The sequence below is a fragment of the Musa acuminata genome, chromosome BXJ3-10, assembly GCF_036884655.1.
Source record: "Musa acuminata AAA Group cultivar baxijiao chromosome BXJ3-10, Cavendish_Baxijiao_AAA, whole genome shotgun sequence".
Classification (NCBI taxonomy): domain Eukaryota; kingdom Viridiplantae; phylum Streptophyta; class Magnoliopsida; order Zingiberales; family Musaceae; genus Musa; species Musa acuminata.
Window position 1 is genome coordinate 29,519,321 of NC_088358.1, and position 16,602 is coordinate 29,535,922.

Sequence of the window (16,602 nt, forward strand, 5' to 3'; positions counted from 1 at the left end):
AGAGGGAAGTCTGCTTGGTTCATCATTAATCTTTTTTTTTCTTAATGCGAACAACAAACTAATGAAATGTGACAGCCGCGTTCTTCCGTTCCAATGCCAACCGACTCTTGAGAGATGTGAAGGCACCTCGGACTCGGAAACTCTATTCCAATTTCCAATGACCTCTAAGCGGCTCCATACGTTGGGTCAGCAGCCATCATCTGTTGAGCTTTGGTGATATATATATATATATATATATATATTCTTAAAAAAAAATTTGTCTATATATTCTGAAAATAATGTGCATCGCCATTCTTAAAACGATCCGCGTGGCAGGGCACGAGAGACAATATGTATCGGACCTCCCCCTTCAGAAACTGTGATGGCGCGGCTGTTGGCTCGTCTACGTTTCGTTCGATTTCCATTGTCGCATAGGTTACCGCTGCTTACGGTTCCATTTTGCCCTGCTTACGGTCGTCTAGTCGTCTTTCCTTAACTCGCTTTCTTTGGGTCTCGATTCCAGGCCTGAATTTTCGCCCGGTCTAGCAAGCGTGCACCGTGGCGGAAGAACCAGTGCAGGACATCTTAATCCTATCCTACAAGGTCCGTTCTCTCCTCTTGTTGTCATGAAGCATTTATGATCGGAGTTTTACGTGCGATGATCGATGCTTCCTATTCCAAGAAACTACCTTTTGATTGGCTTAAACCTAAAATAGTTGTAAGTCTTTTTGGCATCATTCGTTTCTACCGATGACAACTTTGTGTTCGATGATATGCCTCTGTGTCCTCCACACAGAGTGACGACAGCAAAGGTATGGAATATAAATCCTTCGAGAGAAAAAAAGAATCGTCAAACTTTATGAGATATCGATGATTGGTTTAGCCTCATCTCAGACTGCAATCTTATAAAAGTTGAATGAACTGAACAACAGTAGTAGTGGTTTGGAATTAGAAACTGGGGGATTCCAATATGTTTACTTGGTTTAGCTATCCAGGCAGTCATGATCAAGAAGAGTTTACCGACTTCTTTTTAGTTTTCTACTGCTTGTTTATGTGAAATTAGTTATCTTGAAAGTGGTAACTGCTTCAAGCTCAATGTTATTTTAGAGGAAATTTCACTCGTTGAGAACGTATCACACTGTGAGATGTCATTCCTTCTATGTGTTATTTTGTGTTTTTATTAAGCCTTATTCTTATTGGTTCTCCAGTATCACGATCCTACGCTCGTGAGCGAACACATTATAACTTGTTCGGTAATAGAAGGCCTGGCGATGAAGAATTCAGAAAAGCTTGGGCAGAAGAGATGGATGAGGATGACTGTTTATGGACTGCGAGCGAGGATGATGAAGAAGATAATGAGAAGGACAGCAGAAATTTGGAAAGGGCAATTAAGAAGATAAGGAAGCAGGCAAAGGAGAACTCCGACCTCATCGATGGTGATGAGAGCGATGAGCTGAGAAGTTTGTGTTCGGAAAGTGACGAAGAGGTTGCCCTGTGGAGTGGCAGTGAGGATGACGACGATGATGATATTCCTACTGAGTCACACTCGAATGAACGTAGTGATAAACACATAGACAAATTGTTTGAGTTTGAGGAGACACCCAAGTACAGGACCATTTCGGAGCTGTTGAAAGCCGAAAAGGAACCCCCAGAGTTGTCCCCAGGAAAGCAAGCGAGAAAGCTTGCTGTGGAAAATGCACTGAAGAAGTTAAAGAAAGGGCCAGACGGGCGGTACATAAATGTCTGGGAGGTGATGAGTGATATCGATATCCTGATTGGAGCTTTCGAAAACATCGTTTCAGGGCCAGAGTATGCAGAGCTTCGAGAAGGCGGGCCTAAGAAGCTAAATATGCAATTCTTCAAGGATATACAAGCGCGCATGAGAGATCCAAATTTCAAATTTTCGCCCGAGTTGAAACTAAAGCCAAAAAGCAAATTTGTCCCTCGAAAGAAGTGGCAAAAAGCTCAAGCGAGGAGGAGGAAAAACGAAAGGCGTTAACAAGAGGTAATTCTCTATTTATTTTGATCGAGGAGTGGAGGGAACTTTCAGGCATGATTTCTGCTCATGAGATGAAAAAACACTATATGCATGAATTGAGAAGGCTTGACACACTTTTAGAAGTCGTCTTTCTCCTTTCTTTGGCAGCATGTCAGTGTAGAATGAATGCCATGTAAAATTTCAATGGACAAACATATGTGCATTAATGGTTGATCGAATGATCTCCTGTTACTTTTATTTCTATTAAACCCTATTGATGTGAAGTGAAGTGGGATATGAAGTAGGATTATTTCCTATGGTGTGTGTTTTCTTCTAACTATTGTATCTCTCAATACCACAAGGTATTAATTAATGTATTGGAATGATGCTCAAGTCCTGAGCACTTATTTAAGATTTCATCAAGGATCAAGTTACTTAAAAAGTCCTGAGAAACAATCAACAGTTTTCCTACTTCTTTGCCAATTCTTTCTGGTAGTCTTCCTAACAAGGGTAGATCGGATTTGATCTTCAAATTCACATTACATAAGCACTTATTGCAATCGATGACTTAATCGTGTGTTCGAATTCCAACCGCAAGAGAATAGAAATTACCGTGAGATGGAAATGAATCGGAAGGAAAACCATCACCAAGCCCATTTACCGCCGGATCATCCAAGAAGAACAAGCATCTCGCGGACGCAGCTTCACACTAGGAAGAAAATACCAAAGCCAAGGATGTGCTTACGAGAATCAAATCGAGCCGAGCAGAGGAGAAATCGCAGAGAATAATAATACTCACCAATAACCCAAGGATGATCGTGTAAGAATCGGATCGAGCAAAGGCGCGGGGATCGCAGACGATACTCGCCAGAACCATCTCTATTCTCCCATTTCCATTTTCGAAGACGATAAGCTATGCGTTGTGCCATTTAAATCCGTCACGAACTTCCTGATAATAGTGTGACCATCGAATGTGAGGTTACCGCATACACAACAGTTGATACAAATGCTCAAAAAATATTTTTTGACGTCTAAATCCTTCGAATTTCGATTTCTTAGTCTCACCTCCGGTGAAAAGAATTAAAACCGCGATGGGCCTTATTTATTACACATAATCACTTACTTTAATCATAAATATTTATATTTATGATTAATGTGTTATTATATATATATATATATATCATGATTATGACATTATAATTAAACTGTGGTATTATCTTTGTTTTAGTACTAATGAACTTAATGACACTTAAAGAAATAATCTGATTACAATAAACGAAAAGTAAAAAAAGAAAGGTATAACAACACAAAAAACATATTTCAGTATACATATAATAGATTCTCTCAGTTTAATTCCGAGCTGATTCCTAATTTTATGGAATAAGAGACTTAAAATCATTTTTTTGCTTGACTTATTCACATGTTCCTTCGGTACACAATCATTTAACTTTGGAATCCTTTTTGAGTTCGCACACTCGAGATCAACAATGACTTCATCTAATGGCTGACATCTTATTATTGCTTACAGTAATCGTAGAATTTGCACACGAGAAATTGTGTTTTGAAGAGCCTCTCGGAATCACAACTTTCCATAGTGCTTTCTTTCTCCGAGGGTGGCTCATCTCAAGTCCACACTGCCACATCCATGCAATTGTTTTGACTAATTACACAAAATGCAATACAAGGCAAAGGATTCCAGAGTCACACACCAAACCATACACGTATACAACTCATGAGACTACATGTATTAAAAGAAAGAAGTTATATTATTGGGTTTTTGATGACACGCTGGCCTCTAAAATGCATCCGTAGCTAGTTGAATAATATACAGGAAAATTTTAAAGCCAGACCAGCATCAAAACAATGAACCACCCACCACCTCCGTATCAAAATCCATCCTACCAATGCTAGTTCCCTGCGTGGGGAAATGGCTGAATGGCACGCCACTGAGGTTCTAGGAACTAATCGTGGCATTCTCGTGGCTTTTGCATGACCTTGAATCAGACTTCCATTTGTCTAAAAGATCCTTCATCACCCGACCAAACTTCTCAGCTTGTGGACCAGGTCTCATGATGTTGGCATTGCTCCAATGGGAACATGGATCTGTCCACCATCTCTTGCGCCCGGAGCACCAAGCACCAGGAACAGCCTGATGGTGCCGACGTCCGAGTACCTTGTCATCGATTTTGTTGAGCACTGGGTCATCCTGATGGAACTGCCTTGCAAAAGGCATTCCACTTTCCATCATCCTGTCAAATTCTGTCATGTTCAGGAAATGAGGCTCCATCTTTGGAGGATTATCCCACACCATGTACCTCAGGTTGCTGTTTATGGTTGTGTTCTGGAAATCAGGGGAATTGCACATGACTGAATGGAAATAGCCTTCCTGGGACAGTATTACATTCGTGAAGTACAAAAGTAATGTTCGAGGAAGATTGTCCCAACCTAAAACACTGTATTCTATGAAAGATCTGCTCAGAATAACCCATGGCGAACCTGCATGTGGCTAAATAAGAATGGGCTTTATCATCTAAAACACAAACAAAAGATTCTTTACCTGTGAAGAATTTGAAGGACTCAGGAGTGTCCCGCTTCTGTGAAGCTTGGAAGAATTGTTTCCTATTTGCCAAATAGATGCCTGCATCGACTATAATAGGCTGCACCCTTTGATATCTGCAAGGACACAATAGGAGAACTTCAGAGGAGCTGAAGAAACAAATCTCACAAATCATGAAACTTAAATGGCATGTACCCACTCTTTCCATCCAAGGTCACTGGTATGATCCACAAAGTTAAAGTCCCTAGGCACAGACGAGAAAACATGAATCATATCTGAAACAAAGACAAGACAAATATTTAATAAGTTAAAAGTCCCTCTGGGGAGAGTTAAAAACATTGAAGAGCTTTTTATACTCTCTACAACACCAAAATATTTCACATCTTTCAAAATACAATTCAAAAGAAAAGAATACTCGGAAACAATTAACAACTAAGGGATTCAAGTCGAGAAAACAAGATGAGGATGATCAACCATATAAACAAACAAAATATGAGCAAAATTCCCTATTGATTTTTAGTACGAAAAATATGAATAAGATGAGCATGAACCCCTGCATGATTTTTGGCCTTTTACAACTTATCAAGTCTTCAACATGTTTAGTTTATTAAAATACCATGAGACAATAAAACAACCCATTAATTTATCTCTGTGCATATTTGTACATCTGTTAAAGCAAAATAATAGGTTCTTTCTTTGGCAAAGGAAATCCTCTGTTCCTAGATCAGAAACTACTTCATTTTCCAACAAAGCTTCAGTGAAGGCAGGCACTAAAAGAGAGCATGATTACTTATGTTAGAGCACCATGATGTTTGCTCCCAATCTGATCTAAACCATTTAATAATTATGGTATATCCAAATCCACATGGGACAAATGTTTAGATTGGTTTACAAAGTGCAGCTACAGGTTATCTTCACAAAACAAAATAGCGTGCTTCCATGTCTTCAAATTGATGTTCCGGTGGCATATCAAAGTGAGAGAAACAAGAGTTCCAGTGTTTCAGATAGGACTTACAGGCAATACTTCTCCAGTTAAAAGTTAAAAGAAGCATATATTTCATGCTAATTTTAGGTAGACATAGCAAATCTGGAACGGTCACAATTGGCCTTTGTTATCACTCTAGTGCAAGAACCAACAAGAACAAATCGAAACAACAAAACAATAATTTTTAACATATTTAAGGGTAAAAAAAAAAAATCCCAACCCTCCCAATCCACATTTGGTTTAATGAGGAAAAGCTTCTTAATTTCTTATTGCTTAAAATTCAGAAAATTTCCCTTTTCCCATTTTCTTTACCCCAAGACGGAACACTAATTACCACTAAGATCCGAAAGAAAAATCTTTATGAAACAGGATCACATACCGTCTTGCGTGACCAGCGGATAATCCGCTGCATTCAAGGTCACAAACCAATCCCAGCTACCATCGAGGCGGAGGAGCACCGACGCAGCATGCAACCTCGCAGCCAGCTCGGACGACCCCATCGGGGTCATGGCGCTGGCCTTGCCCACCACGTCCACGTTCTCGAACGCTCTCACGGCGGGCATCGAGAGCCGGACCCGGATCGCCAGATCCGCGCGCTCCGAGTTAGGGGCATCGGCAGAAATGTGGAGAAGGTAGCGGTTCCTGGGGTGGTACACGGCGAGGAGGAGGCGGATCATCCGAGCGGCGTCGCCGCGACCGCCGGATATGTAGTACGCGAAGGCCGGCGGGTGGGCTGCGCCGCGGTGAACATCGGCGGCGTCCGGCTGGCCAGCGAAGAAGGCTGAGGAGGCGATGAAGCCGGAGATGGCGGAGAGGACGAGGAGGACTGCGACGAAGGAGACGGAGACGAGGGGGAAGAGCCATCTCCCGCCCGCCATGACCCGAGGCGCATGGAGTTTAGGGCTACTGTTAGGCTCGACGCCGGGGATCGAGGGGGCACCGCACCTAAGCTAGTTTCACGGCTTCGCTCGATCTCAGAACCACGGGGTTAGGGTCTGCGGTAGACGAGTCGATCTCGAGGCGGACGGACGGAGAGTAGAAAGGAAGACAGGAACGGAAAGAGAGCTCCTCCGACCCAACGATTAAAGAGGCAACGGCGGAAACCGATTCCCGAAGCGGTTCCTTATGTGCTGCTTGCGACAATGGAATGCTATTTAAATGGTCTTCTTTCAGAGCTCCGTATGCTTAGTGAATGGGCTTATTGCATTGCCTATTTAAAGTATGGCATCAATTATTTTGGAATATTTTAGTTGTCGTCATAATTTTTTACTCTTTATAAATAAAAATAATAATTATTATTACAGTTTACTAAATGAAAAGAATTAATTGAATAGATGATAAGGTTAATGGCAAGTTGTGATTTGTTTGTGAATTCGTGCTTCACCAAATTAGATTAGGATAGCAAGTTAATGCTGGTTATGGAATATTATCTTGCACGTGCAATTCACGCGAGTTGGTGGGTCGGCACACCAACCGTGGAAATATCTTACTGTACGGACTATAAGGACGTTAATGTCATTTGAGCAGTCAACTCATTGTCAATCAAAGTCGCGAAAGTAAAATATAGAGGTATAAATAAATATGAATATTACAAACATTGTGGCCCGGCCCAGAAACAAAAATTGGACTGACCTTGCGGCGGCCCAAAGCTGTCGCCTGCGATTAGCTATCCTTCGGCGTTTGTGTGGACCAGCAGCTCGATGCCTGTCCTCTCCCTCGATTCCGAACGCACAGGGGAAGTGAGAGCAGAGGGTAAGGAAAAGAAGAGATGGTGGTAGGATTCGACGGCAGGGGGCTGGGCCGCATACTCGCGGCGCTGGCGGCGGCGTTCTTCTTCCGGGCTATATCCGGTGCCGGACCCGCCCTCCCGCTGCCAGGGGAGGAGGAGGATGACGAGGGGCAGCAGCCGGCCGGCGACGAGGAGGCTCCGGTCTCCGCCGAGGTCCTTCCGGTCACCATCCGGTGGAGCGGCATCACCTGCACTCTCTCCGATAAGCGTGGCAGACGGGTAAGCATATATGGACCGTGGAAACCTTCCCCGTACCCTTATCTTGTCACACGTGTGCGTATGCTAGCAGCCGCTTCTCTCCCTGCTATATGCTTCTGGAGAGGCGCTTGACGACCCCCACTTGTTTGCGTCTGTCCCTTTGTTAGGTGAACTCAGCATTTAAAGCTTTGGATTTAATTCCTTAGGTTCTGAAATGATCGAATATAGTTGCATCAGTGTTTGCTGGGCAATTGATTTGAAAAGCATTTGGAAAGAATCGAATTGTTTGCTAAATGTATATTGGTTCGAATCATGTACATTTTTTTTCTGTGTTTTCATCTTCTTTTTGTTACTAGACAAGGTTTCTGCTATCAAATGTGTGTGGGGAGGCGAAACCCGGAAGATTGCTTGCGATCATGGGCCCGTCAGGTTCGGGGAAGACCACTTTGCTTAATGTACTGGCAGGGCAGCTCATGGCTTCTCCCCGGTTGCACTTATCGGGACACTTGGATATTAACGGATTGCCAATGCCAAGCGAAGGTTATAAGTAAGTCGGTTCGGACATTGTTTGATCTAGGTTTTTCAAGGATTGTTAGCGTGCCACCGCCACCGCACTGCATTGCCACTCTGGAGAGTGAATTGGTCATGTTTTTTCACCAGTTAGGATCTTTATATTGCAGGGTTGCCTATTTGAGGCAGGAGGACCTTTTCTTCTCACAACTTACAGTACGAGAAACGCTGTTACTGGCTGCTGAACTTCAGCTTCCTCAGACATGGTTAGCAGAGAAGAAGGATAAGTATGTCAGCAGCATCTTGTTCCGATTGGGCTTGGTAAGCATCTAAAGATGACTATACTAAAATGGAAGTATGATACCAATAAGAGTTTTGATAGCAGTATTTTCAGTAAACTCCACATCAAATGAAGCTAGAAATCGAGACAGAAAAAAGTCAAGGGTAAATTACAGACTAAGCAAGTGGCAATTAATCTACTCATGCCAATCTTTTCTCTGGTGAACTCTTCCCCGAAGAATAATCTAAAAAGTTCCCCAGTTTTGTTGTCTATGCTAGGTCTGCAAATGCACATAGCAACACCTATACATAAGATTTATTTTCCCTTTCATTTAAAAGTTCATCTAGTCTAACTTATGTTTTGAATTTTTTTTCCATCCAAAAGCTAACAGTAATTATCACATGTAACATGCATAGGATAGATATTTCTACCGACAATTGGTACCTAACTTTTTTGCTCTCTCTCTCTCTCTCTTTTTCCATTTGATGACTGCAATTTATACATTGTACTTATTTGCTTTCTCCCTGTTGGTGATATAACATTTTGCTAAAAAAGGTCAATTGTGCTGATTCTATCGTTGGTGATGCCAAAGTCCGTGGAATCAGTGGTGGTGAAAAGAAGCGCCTTGCACTTGCTTGCGAACTGATTGCTAGTCCATCTGTCATATTTGCAGATGAACCAACAACTGGTATCATTGTCATATCATCATATGTTATTTCTATTTCCAATTTAATCGGAATTGTTCTTTTCCTGAATGTTCACTACATGTGATATAATAGTCAGCTGTCAGCCACATTCACATATACGACTGCAAACATTTGATTTTGTGGTTGATTAAGAAAAACTCTTTTGATTAGAAAGTAGACAATGAAACTAACAACTACTTTAAAGAGTATACTACATATTTTACTGCATTCATACCTTCTAATTCAGACAAATTCATTGATATAGTTTTCAGGAGGACAGATACTGCATCTTAACTGGACTTGGGAGAAGGGAAGATGCACTTAACTGTTGAAGGAACAATTTGTTTAAAAAGAAATAATCATATTAACTGGCCACATGCATTTTTCTGAATAGCTCACTATACTGTGTAACATAATAGCCGGTCATATACATTTACTACTTTGGACAGTAGATCAAGAAAGAAGTACTTTTTGAGTAGGCGGTAGTCCACGAAGTGACCACTCTGCTTTAAGAAGTGTATAATTTTTAATTATTCCTCACCTATAATTTTAAGCAAATTTAATTAACAAATACAGATTCTGTCCTTAATTGGATTGGGGAAAGGTGAGCACTATTATATTGTCGGAGAGAAATTTTGTTTAAAAAGAAAAGAAACAGATTTTTTAAGATGAATGATAGAGATTATTGTTTTACTATGACTTGATTCTTATACATGTTGATAGTGAGTGGTCTGTGTTACATGCAGGTCTTGATGCATTCCAGGCAGAGAAGGTTATGGAAACACTTCGACAGCTTGCAGAGGATGGCCATACTGTTATTTGCTCAATACACCAACCAAGAGGCTCGGTTTATAGCAAATTCGATGACATTGTGTTGTTATCAGAGGGGGCACTTGTATACATGGGTCCTGCGAAGGATGAACCATTGACATACTTTGCTAAATTCGGGTTATTCAGTTATCTGGCTCGTATATGCTATTCTTAGAAGTTGATTATGTTTTTTGAAGTTTCATGTTACCCTTCAATGCAAATAACAAATTATCATTGTGTCAATAGTGGAACAAAATAATAATAGAATTCCCATATTCTATTAACAGAATATAGTAGAACAGAATCATAATAGAACAAAATGTTAACAAACTATCGATGCAAGTTTCAAGTTAATAGAATTCCCATTTTCTATTAACTTGAGATACACAAAATTGGAGGTATGGTGGAACAGAATGATGGACTGGAGTATGTAGCATGCCAATGCAAATAACAAACTATCATTGTGTCAAGAGTAAAACAGCCATGGAATGGTTTATTGTTTGTATCAGAAACTTTTTGGTGACTGATACCAGTGGGATTCTTTTACACTGATGTCTAGTTTCTTGCTATACTGACTTGTCAAGTTATTGCGATTCTTGAGTTACCTGATGCCTCTTTGGCAGGTACCAATGTCCTGATCATGTGAACCCTGCTGAATTTCTGGCTGATCTGATTTCAGTTGATTATAGTTCAGCTGAAAGTGTGCATTCATCTCAGCAAAGAATTGATGATCTGATTGAAGCTTTCTCAAAAAGCAGTTTCATGATTCAGTGCACAATTCCAATTATGCAGTTGGATGACTCCAAGGTTTCCGCAAAATTTGGCAAGAAAACCATGGTAAAGAGGAGAAGTGGTTGGTGGAGGCAGTTCCAGTTGCTCCTTAAGCGAGCATGGATGCAGGTTTGTCATCTATTACCTTTTCTCTTAATTCCTTTTGTCGGGCTTTAAACAAAGGGTTGGAGAGAGGTGTTCTGCTGCTTAGATGTCCTTAATTTTAATGAAAATTTTATATCTTGTCAATAGTGTGACATCAGGAGATTCAGAGTGTTGGGTCCATAATCTTGAAAAATTCCCAAAAATCCCATGTCCAGCTGATATTAACTTGAATATATTTTAGCTAATGTAAAACAAGATGACATCTCACTGACACTATCAGATTCTATGTCATTTGGCTCTTAATTTATTGACCCCCCATATGGGTGAAGAGACCAGAGAATTTTTATAACTCTTTCTTCTTAAATAGGAAAATTATCATTAATCACTGTGTTGATAGTCACTGTTCATATTTGCTTTGAAAATATTTAGAGGCTGTTATTGTGCTCAGGCTTCTCGTGATGGTCCAACAAACAAAGTTAGGGCAAGAATGTCAATTGCATCAGCTATCATATTTGGATCTGTTTTTTGGCGAATGGGAAGAACTCAAACATCAATACAAGATAGGATGGGACTTCTTCAAGTATGCATCACCCTCTGTTTTCTCGTGTCTTTAGTGCATTTAATTGTTTGCAAACTAGCTATTTAACTGATTAGATCTGGTTGACATTCATGCTTGGTGGCTTGCAATCTCTTAATTGATTCTTGTGTTATTAACTATAATTCTTTATTTGTTTAGCATGTGGAAGTGAGATGTGTAAACCTTTTATTGTCTGAATTAACTAAAGCTGCACATATGCTTTTCATGTGTACTAAAAACAAAGGGGGTTGAGTTTTCTATGGGGTATCCTCAGCATATGGGACAGAACTGGAATGAAGAACTCCTAGATCCACGTTGCAAACTCCTAAAATATGGGGCCTCTAAAATATTTTTTGGCAAATGAAATGTGAGCTTCTGTGATTAATCGATGGGAGTATATCATATGAAGTGTTTGGTGAAAACAGAGTAAATATCATCTGCAAGATATCTTTCCTTGCACAATGCAAGGGTTTCATTATCATGCTGCTGTTGAGAAAATGTCTAAAAGGCATTTGAATGCATGAAATGTGGATGTTCTTAAATGCCAGCTAATTTTCTTTTGAGAAGGTTAAACTTCTTGGCACATAGAAATATTTGTTTTCTTCCCATATTGGGATATTTATGAACATATATCAATCATAATGGTAGATCAATCATAATGGAGTCACATTCACCAAGATAACAAGCACTAGATAAATAGATTTTTTTTCTTCCATTATTTGCTTGTGTAAATTTAATTTTTCAAAATAGAGGTGTGCACGTGTATTCTCTCTCCATGGCAGGATTTTTCAAGTAGTTTTGCATTCCAAACTCAGTTGTGCATACATGACGTATTACCGCCAGAAAGTACTTGCAATGTGCATCATTGGAGTTTCTGTCTTGATGATTATATTAAAAAAACAAGAGTGCTAGTATAATTAAACACATAGTTGATTCGGATCTTTGTTTTTGTTGGCTAAAGGTGGCTGCAATTAACACAGCAATGGCAGCTCTAACTAAAACAGTAGGTGTATTTCCAAAGGAGCGTGCCATTGTTGATCGAGAACGTGCCAAAGATTCCTATGCATTGGGTCCTTATCTTTTGTCCAAATTGCTAGCTGAAATCCCAATAGGAGCAGCATTCCCCTTGATGTTTGGAACAATTTTATATCCAATGGCTCGTCTCCATCCTACTCTTACCAGGTCAGTTTTAGATGTTTATTCCTTATATATTATTTTAATTATACAGTAGTGTTTTTTCATGTGTGGTTGATATCTACATGTACACATTAGGTTCTATTTTCCAAGTGGCAAGCATATGCTATTGTTTTTTGTTGATTCTCACAGTAGCAAATTACTAACCATTTTTCCTCATTTACTTCATCCATGTATCATGCTAGCAATTTATAGTATCCAGCTTATCTCGCTTCGGCAAACCAAGGCCATAGTCATTTCATAAGAGTGTCACAGTTTTAATATAGTATTAGTTGCTTTTGTGTATACCTGACACACAACTCTTGAAGCAGGTTTGCAAGGTTTTGTGGCATTGTGACGATGGAGTCCTTTGCTGCTTCTGCAATGGGTCTGACAGTTGGGGCTATGGTTCCTTCAACTGAAGCAGCAATGGCTGTGGGGCCATCCCTGATGACTGTGTTCATTGTTTTTGGTGGTTATTATGTTAATGCTGAGAATACGCCTCTGGTCTTCCGTTGGATCCCTCGAGTCTCTCTGATAAGATGGTATGCCTATTCTGTGACACTATTGATCAGACCATCGGTGACACAAGACACTTTTTTTTTCTTTCCTCCGATAAGATGGTACTAATTATTCCGTGACATCATGAATTGGATCAGTTAGTGACAACCATATTCGTTTTTCCATTCTCAGGGCCTTCCAGGGGCTTTGCATTAACGAATTCAGTGGCCTTCAATTTGAACAACAACATTCGTATGATATCCAAACTGGAGAACAGGTATGAGGGGAATCGGAAAGCATCTATCACATAACATCATCTCCAGGATAAATGCAGAATTAACCTGTAGAAAGGAAAAACAAAATGATGAAGTCAATATACTGATAGACTTGCCAAGTAAATGAATATAGATTTTAATAAATCATATAATTATAGAAAACTGGTGCAGCATTTTAGTGTTCTCAGAGGATATTGCTTTGATCTGTAAGTTTGAGCATTATCTTTTAGTTGCATTTTCATCTCAGACATGCTATTTTCCATTAATTCAGTATTGGGAATCAAGACATTATCATTTTCTCAACTAAGATGATCGGTTTAGGTTGCAGCAGCACTAATAGCCCATATTAACTGGATGCAATGTGTGTATCCCTGGTGCAGCATATCTATGATCACTACTTAGATAGAAACAGAAGACAAATGTCAAGTGCTCAACGTCCGAGTTACTAATAGCGTAAAATGGCTCATCTTTAAAATGATGTCCATTGAACATACTAGTATTTATTTTTTGCATGGTGACTGTTCTGAGGATTTCAATTAATACCTTCCGTTCTATGGCATGGCAGGCTTTGGAGAGGCTTTCCTTTGGAGGCAGTCGAGTGAGGGATACCATTGTTGCGCAGGCCAGAATACTGATGTTCTGGTACTGGACCACTTACTTTCTGCTTAAGAAGAACAAACCAAAATATCAACAGCTTGTGTTGCCTGATTCGTCGCATTAACAACAGGTATAGATAGGTCAGTGCGATCAGGAATCGCAACAAGTACTTACAACTTGGTCTAATGTTAGTGGATTTGGTTCTACCAAATTCATTTCCTGCTGAATTCCCCTAGTATCAGAAACTCTGAAACTCTCTGTGAGCAGTAGGCTTTTCTTTTTTCTTGCCTGACTTCAGAATCTGGCATGGGTAGTAATTGTTGTATCAAGTTCTTTAAGAAAATGCATGTGGAAGCAAGTGAGACTCAATATTTCCACATCAAGTACTGATTCTTTTACCTACATCCGCATCTATTCTGCATGGTGCAGACAGTCCAACTAAAACCACGAATATGATGAGATTGATGATATATGCTTCAGATCTTCGAAATCGAATTTAGATGTGATTGCCATGCAAACAACTTTCAATACTTTCACTCTGAAGAGTTGTTGTCAAAAGCTTGTATTATGATTTTTTTCTTCTATTTTTACCCTTTTTAAAGATACTTGCTCGCATGAAGAAAATTCTCAAGTTTTTCTTGACGAGAAAATGACTGCAATGTTGTATTCGCTGATTGACGCGGCAAAGCTTCCGAAAAAGAACTCACTGAAAGAACAACAGTACAGAACTCTCAACATCGTTCAAGAACACCGACTGGATTTGCCCCTGCGTAGATCGAGAGGAGGTCGATTCGAGATCGAGAAGACTTGCACCCGAGAAGGGCAGCAGCCGCCTTTTGGTTCGTGAGGAAAGAAAACATCTGTTCGTCCAAGTACATCAAAGAGATTTGCCCTTTCGATCAGTCGGAGAACGAGAACATTCGGGATACAAGGGTGGTTTAGTGCCGCCGTCCAAACATCAATGAAGGCAAACAAGAACGAATCAAGATGTGTGAGAAAGACTCGAATGAACCCCTCAAAATTAGAAGCTTTTCTTTTTCCATCTCATTTTAAAATTATTTCTCAAATATTGGAGGATGAAGACACGAGGCTGCATTAATTTGGATACGAGCAGATCTTTGCTGGCAGCCAACGAAGGTTCTGTGCATGAGCATGGAGACATCAAATTAATGGTATGCACGTCGCCCGTCTCCAATAAATTGCCATTTATTATCTACACATCAAGGAAGAAAGAGAGAGAAGAAAACCTGGAAACTGGGCCACACTTTGCTTCGTTTACCGGAAGATTTAGCTAGCACGCATGTCTCTCCATGCATGGGTTTACAGCTTTACGTTGTCCGATATTATATTCGCCGACAGCAACATGTCGATGATCTCCTCGTAAGCAAACTTATGATTAGGGCTAATAAGAACGAGGAAAGTTCCACAGCAGTCACATCGATCTCACACAGCCGTCGAAAACGTGAGCTCTTCGACCTCAACACGTTTGCTTCTTCCTTCAGCTTTCTTCTTTAAGCTTCCGCGTCCCACCACCGTGCCTGTATGTATATATACACACATTCTTGTCATCCTCTGCATCATCTATCGACACAGCATGGCAACCTCTTCTTTCGTCTCCCCAGTTTGCTCCTTGGGTTCTCGTCTCCTCGTGAAAACGAGCCTGCACCAGAAGAAGAGATCAAGGCTCGTGGTTTCTGCTCGGAAGGAGGACGGCGGCGGCCAGCACTATGGTGGCAGGCTTGTGGACGAGAACATGGCCACGCTTCGGAGGCGGATCCATGAGATGAAGGTGGCGGAGAACAACTACGAAGCCCCGAGGGAATGGATGGAGTGGGAGAGGCGATACCACGCGAGATACGGATCGGATGTGTCAGAGCTGATGGGGGTTTTGCAGGTCTTCCTGCTGAACGCACGCCCTGGTGTGGGCTTGGCCGCCATGGCGATGCTTGCGCTGAGTATGCCGGCATCGGTGATCTTGATACTAATGTCTCGATCGTTCTAGTGACCGAGCTCAGTATGGTCTGCATGCAGCAATGTATTCTGGGATCACATACGTTGGAACAAGTTGGCTTTGTTAGCATTTAGATGCTTACCCATCGTTTCATTGTTCCTCAACTCCATTATGCACAGAACACCATTATATGGTTGGTTTTGTTTGAATCGCAATCGAGTTTTCTATCATACATCGAACAAACAAATAAAAGGAAGGAAGCACAGCGACAAGCATCAAAATCCCACCACACTGTCTCTCCTGAGCACACTCACGCATCCCCCATCTCTTCTTCCTCCTTATACAACCCTCATCTTTGCGGACAGGAGTAGATTGCCCTCGCAAACAGATGTCTGTAGATTGTAACTTTTATATCCATTATAGGAGAGGAAAAGGGAAGACCAGTCCAAAGAAGTAAGTGCAGTAGATCTTCCATAACCACCTCCGACCTCCCTGAGGCTCAGAACAGTATGCTTCTTCCTTGCCTAAGGCTTGATTGTTTATTACTGGTGATTTTATATTAGATAGCAGTTGAAGTCTTCTTCAGTACTAAGAATGGTAGTTCATCAATGTAAACTACTTTTGAGTTTGGTAGTGGTTGAAAGGTTCTATCAATTGTCCTTTTGTGCCTAAGAAATCTTTTGTTTCTGCACCGAACCCGTAAAGCTTCCATCGTATATTCAACTCGTTTCCATTGAATTCTATAACTTGTTAAAGCCGTTCGAGAAAAGGTCGATTAAGAACATTTATGATCGGCAGTTATGTATATAGCTTTCTGAAGAAGACCAGTCTATCTTCCACGCTCGATCGGTTCCTCCGAAAGAGAAGGATGGAGAAAACC

General features: G+C 40.7%; 4 protein-coding genes across 5 annotated transcripts; 3 read left to right on the plus strand and 1 right to left on the minus strand.

The window, feature by feature from the left end:
• The first annotated feature begins 211 nt into the window (after positions 1–211).
• Positions 212–2,272, plus strand: LOC135650437 (uncharacterized). Its single transcript, XM_065169765.1, has 3 exons — positions 212–414; positions 503–582; positions 1,188–2,272. The coding sequence occupies exons 1-3, from the start codon at positions 362–364 to the stop codon at positions 1,976–1,978; spliced, it is 924 nt and encodes a 307-aa protein (XP_065025837.1). The 5' UTR covers positions 212–361; the 3' UTR covers positions 1,979–2,272.
• A 1,428-nt stretch (positions 2,273–3,700) lies between these two features.
• On the minus strand, positions 3,701–6,664 carry LOC135651078 (beta-glucuronosyltransferase GlcAT14A-like). Of its 2 annotated transcripts, none has more exons than XM_065170870.1 (4): positions 5,879–6,664; positions 4,710–4,758; positions 4,515–4,630; positions 3,701–4,453 (listed from the first exon to the last, which is right to left on the minus strand). In XM_065170870.1, the coding sequence occupies exons 1-4, from the start codon at positions 6,375–6,377 to the stop codon at positions 3,912–3,914; spliced, it is 1,206 nt and encodes a 401-aa protein (XP_065026942.1). In that variant the 5' UTR covers positions 6,378–6,664; the 3' UTR covers positions 3,701–3,911. The 2 variants fall into 2 exon arrangements, with proteins under 2 accessions (XP_065026942.1, XP_065026941.1); XM_065170869.1 differs by having other exon boundaries at positions 4,714–4,789; positions 5,879–6,661.
• A 525-nt stretch (positions 6,665–7,189) lies between these two features.
• Positions 7,190–14,173, plus strand: LOC103968732 (ABC transporter G family member 7). Its single transcript, XM_009382038.3, has 11 exons — positions 7,190–7,507; positions 7,843–8,033; positions 8,167–8,317; positions 8,832–8,964; positions 9,709–9,910; positions 10,396–10,672; positions 11,097–11,228; positions 12,187–12,407; positions 12,731–12,943; positions 13,092–13,176; positions 13,740–14,173. Exons 1-11 carry the CDS (start codon positions 7,268–7,270, stop codon positions 13,893–13,895), a joined length of 2,001 nt encoding a protein of 666 aa, XP_009380313.2. The 5' UTR covers positions 7,190–7,267; the 3' UTR covers positions 13,896–14,173.
• A 1,192-nt stretch (positions 14,174–15,365) lies between these two features.
• Positions 15,366–15,773, plus strand: LOC135651456 (uncharacterized). Its single transcript, XM_065171526.1, has one exon. The coding sequence runs from the start codon at positions 15,366–15,368 to the stop codon at positions 15,771–15,773; it is 408 nt and encodes a 135-aa protein (XP_065027598.1).
• Positions 15,774–16,602: the final 829 nt, after the last annotated feature.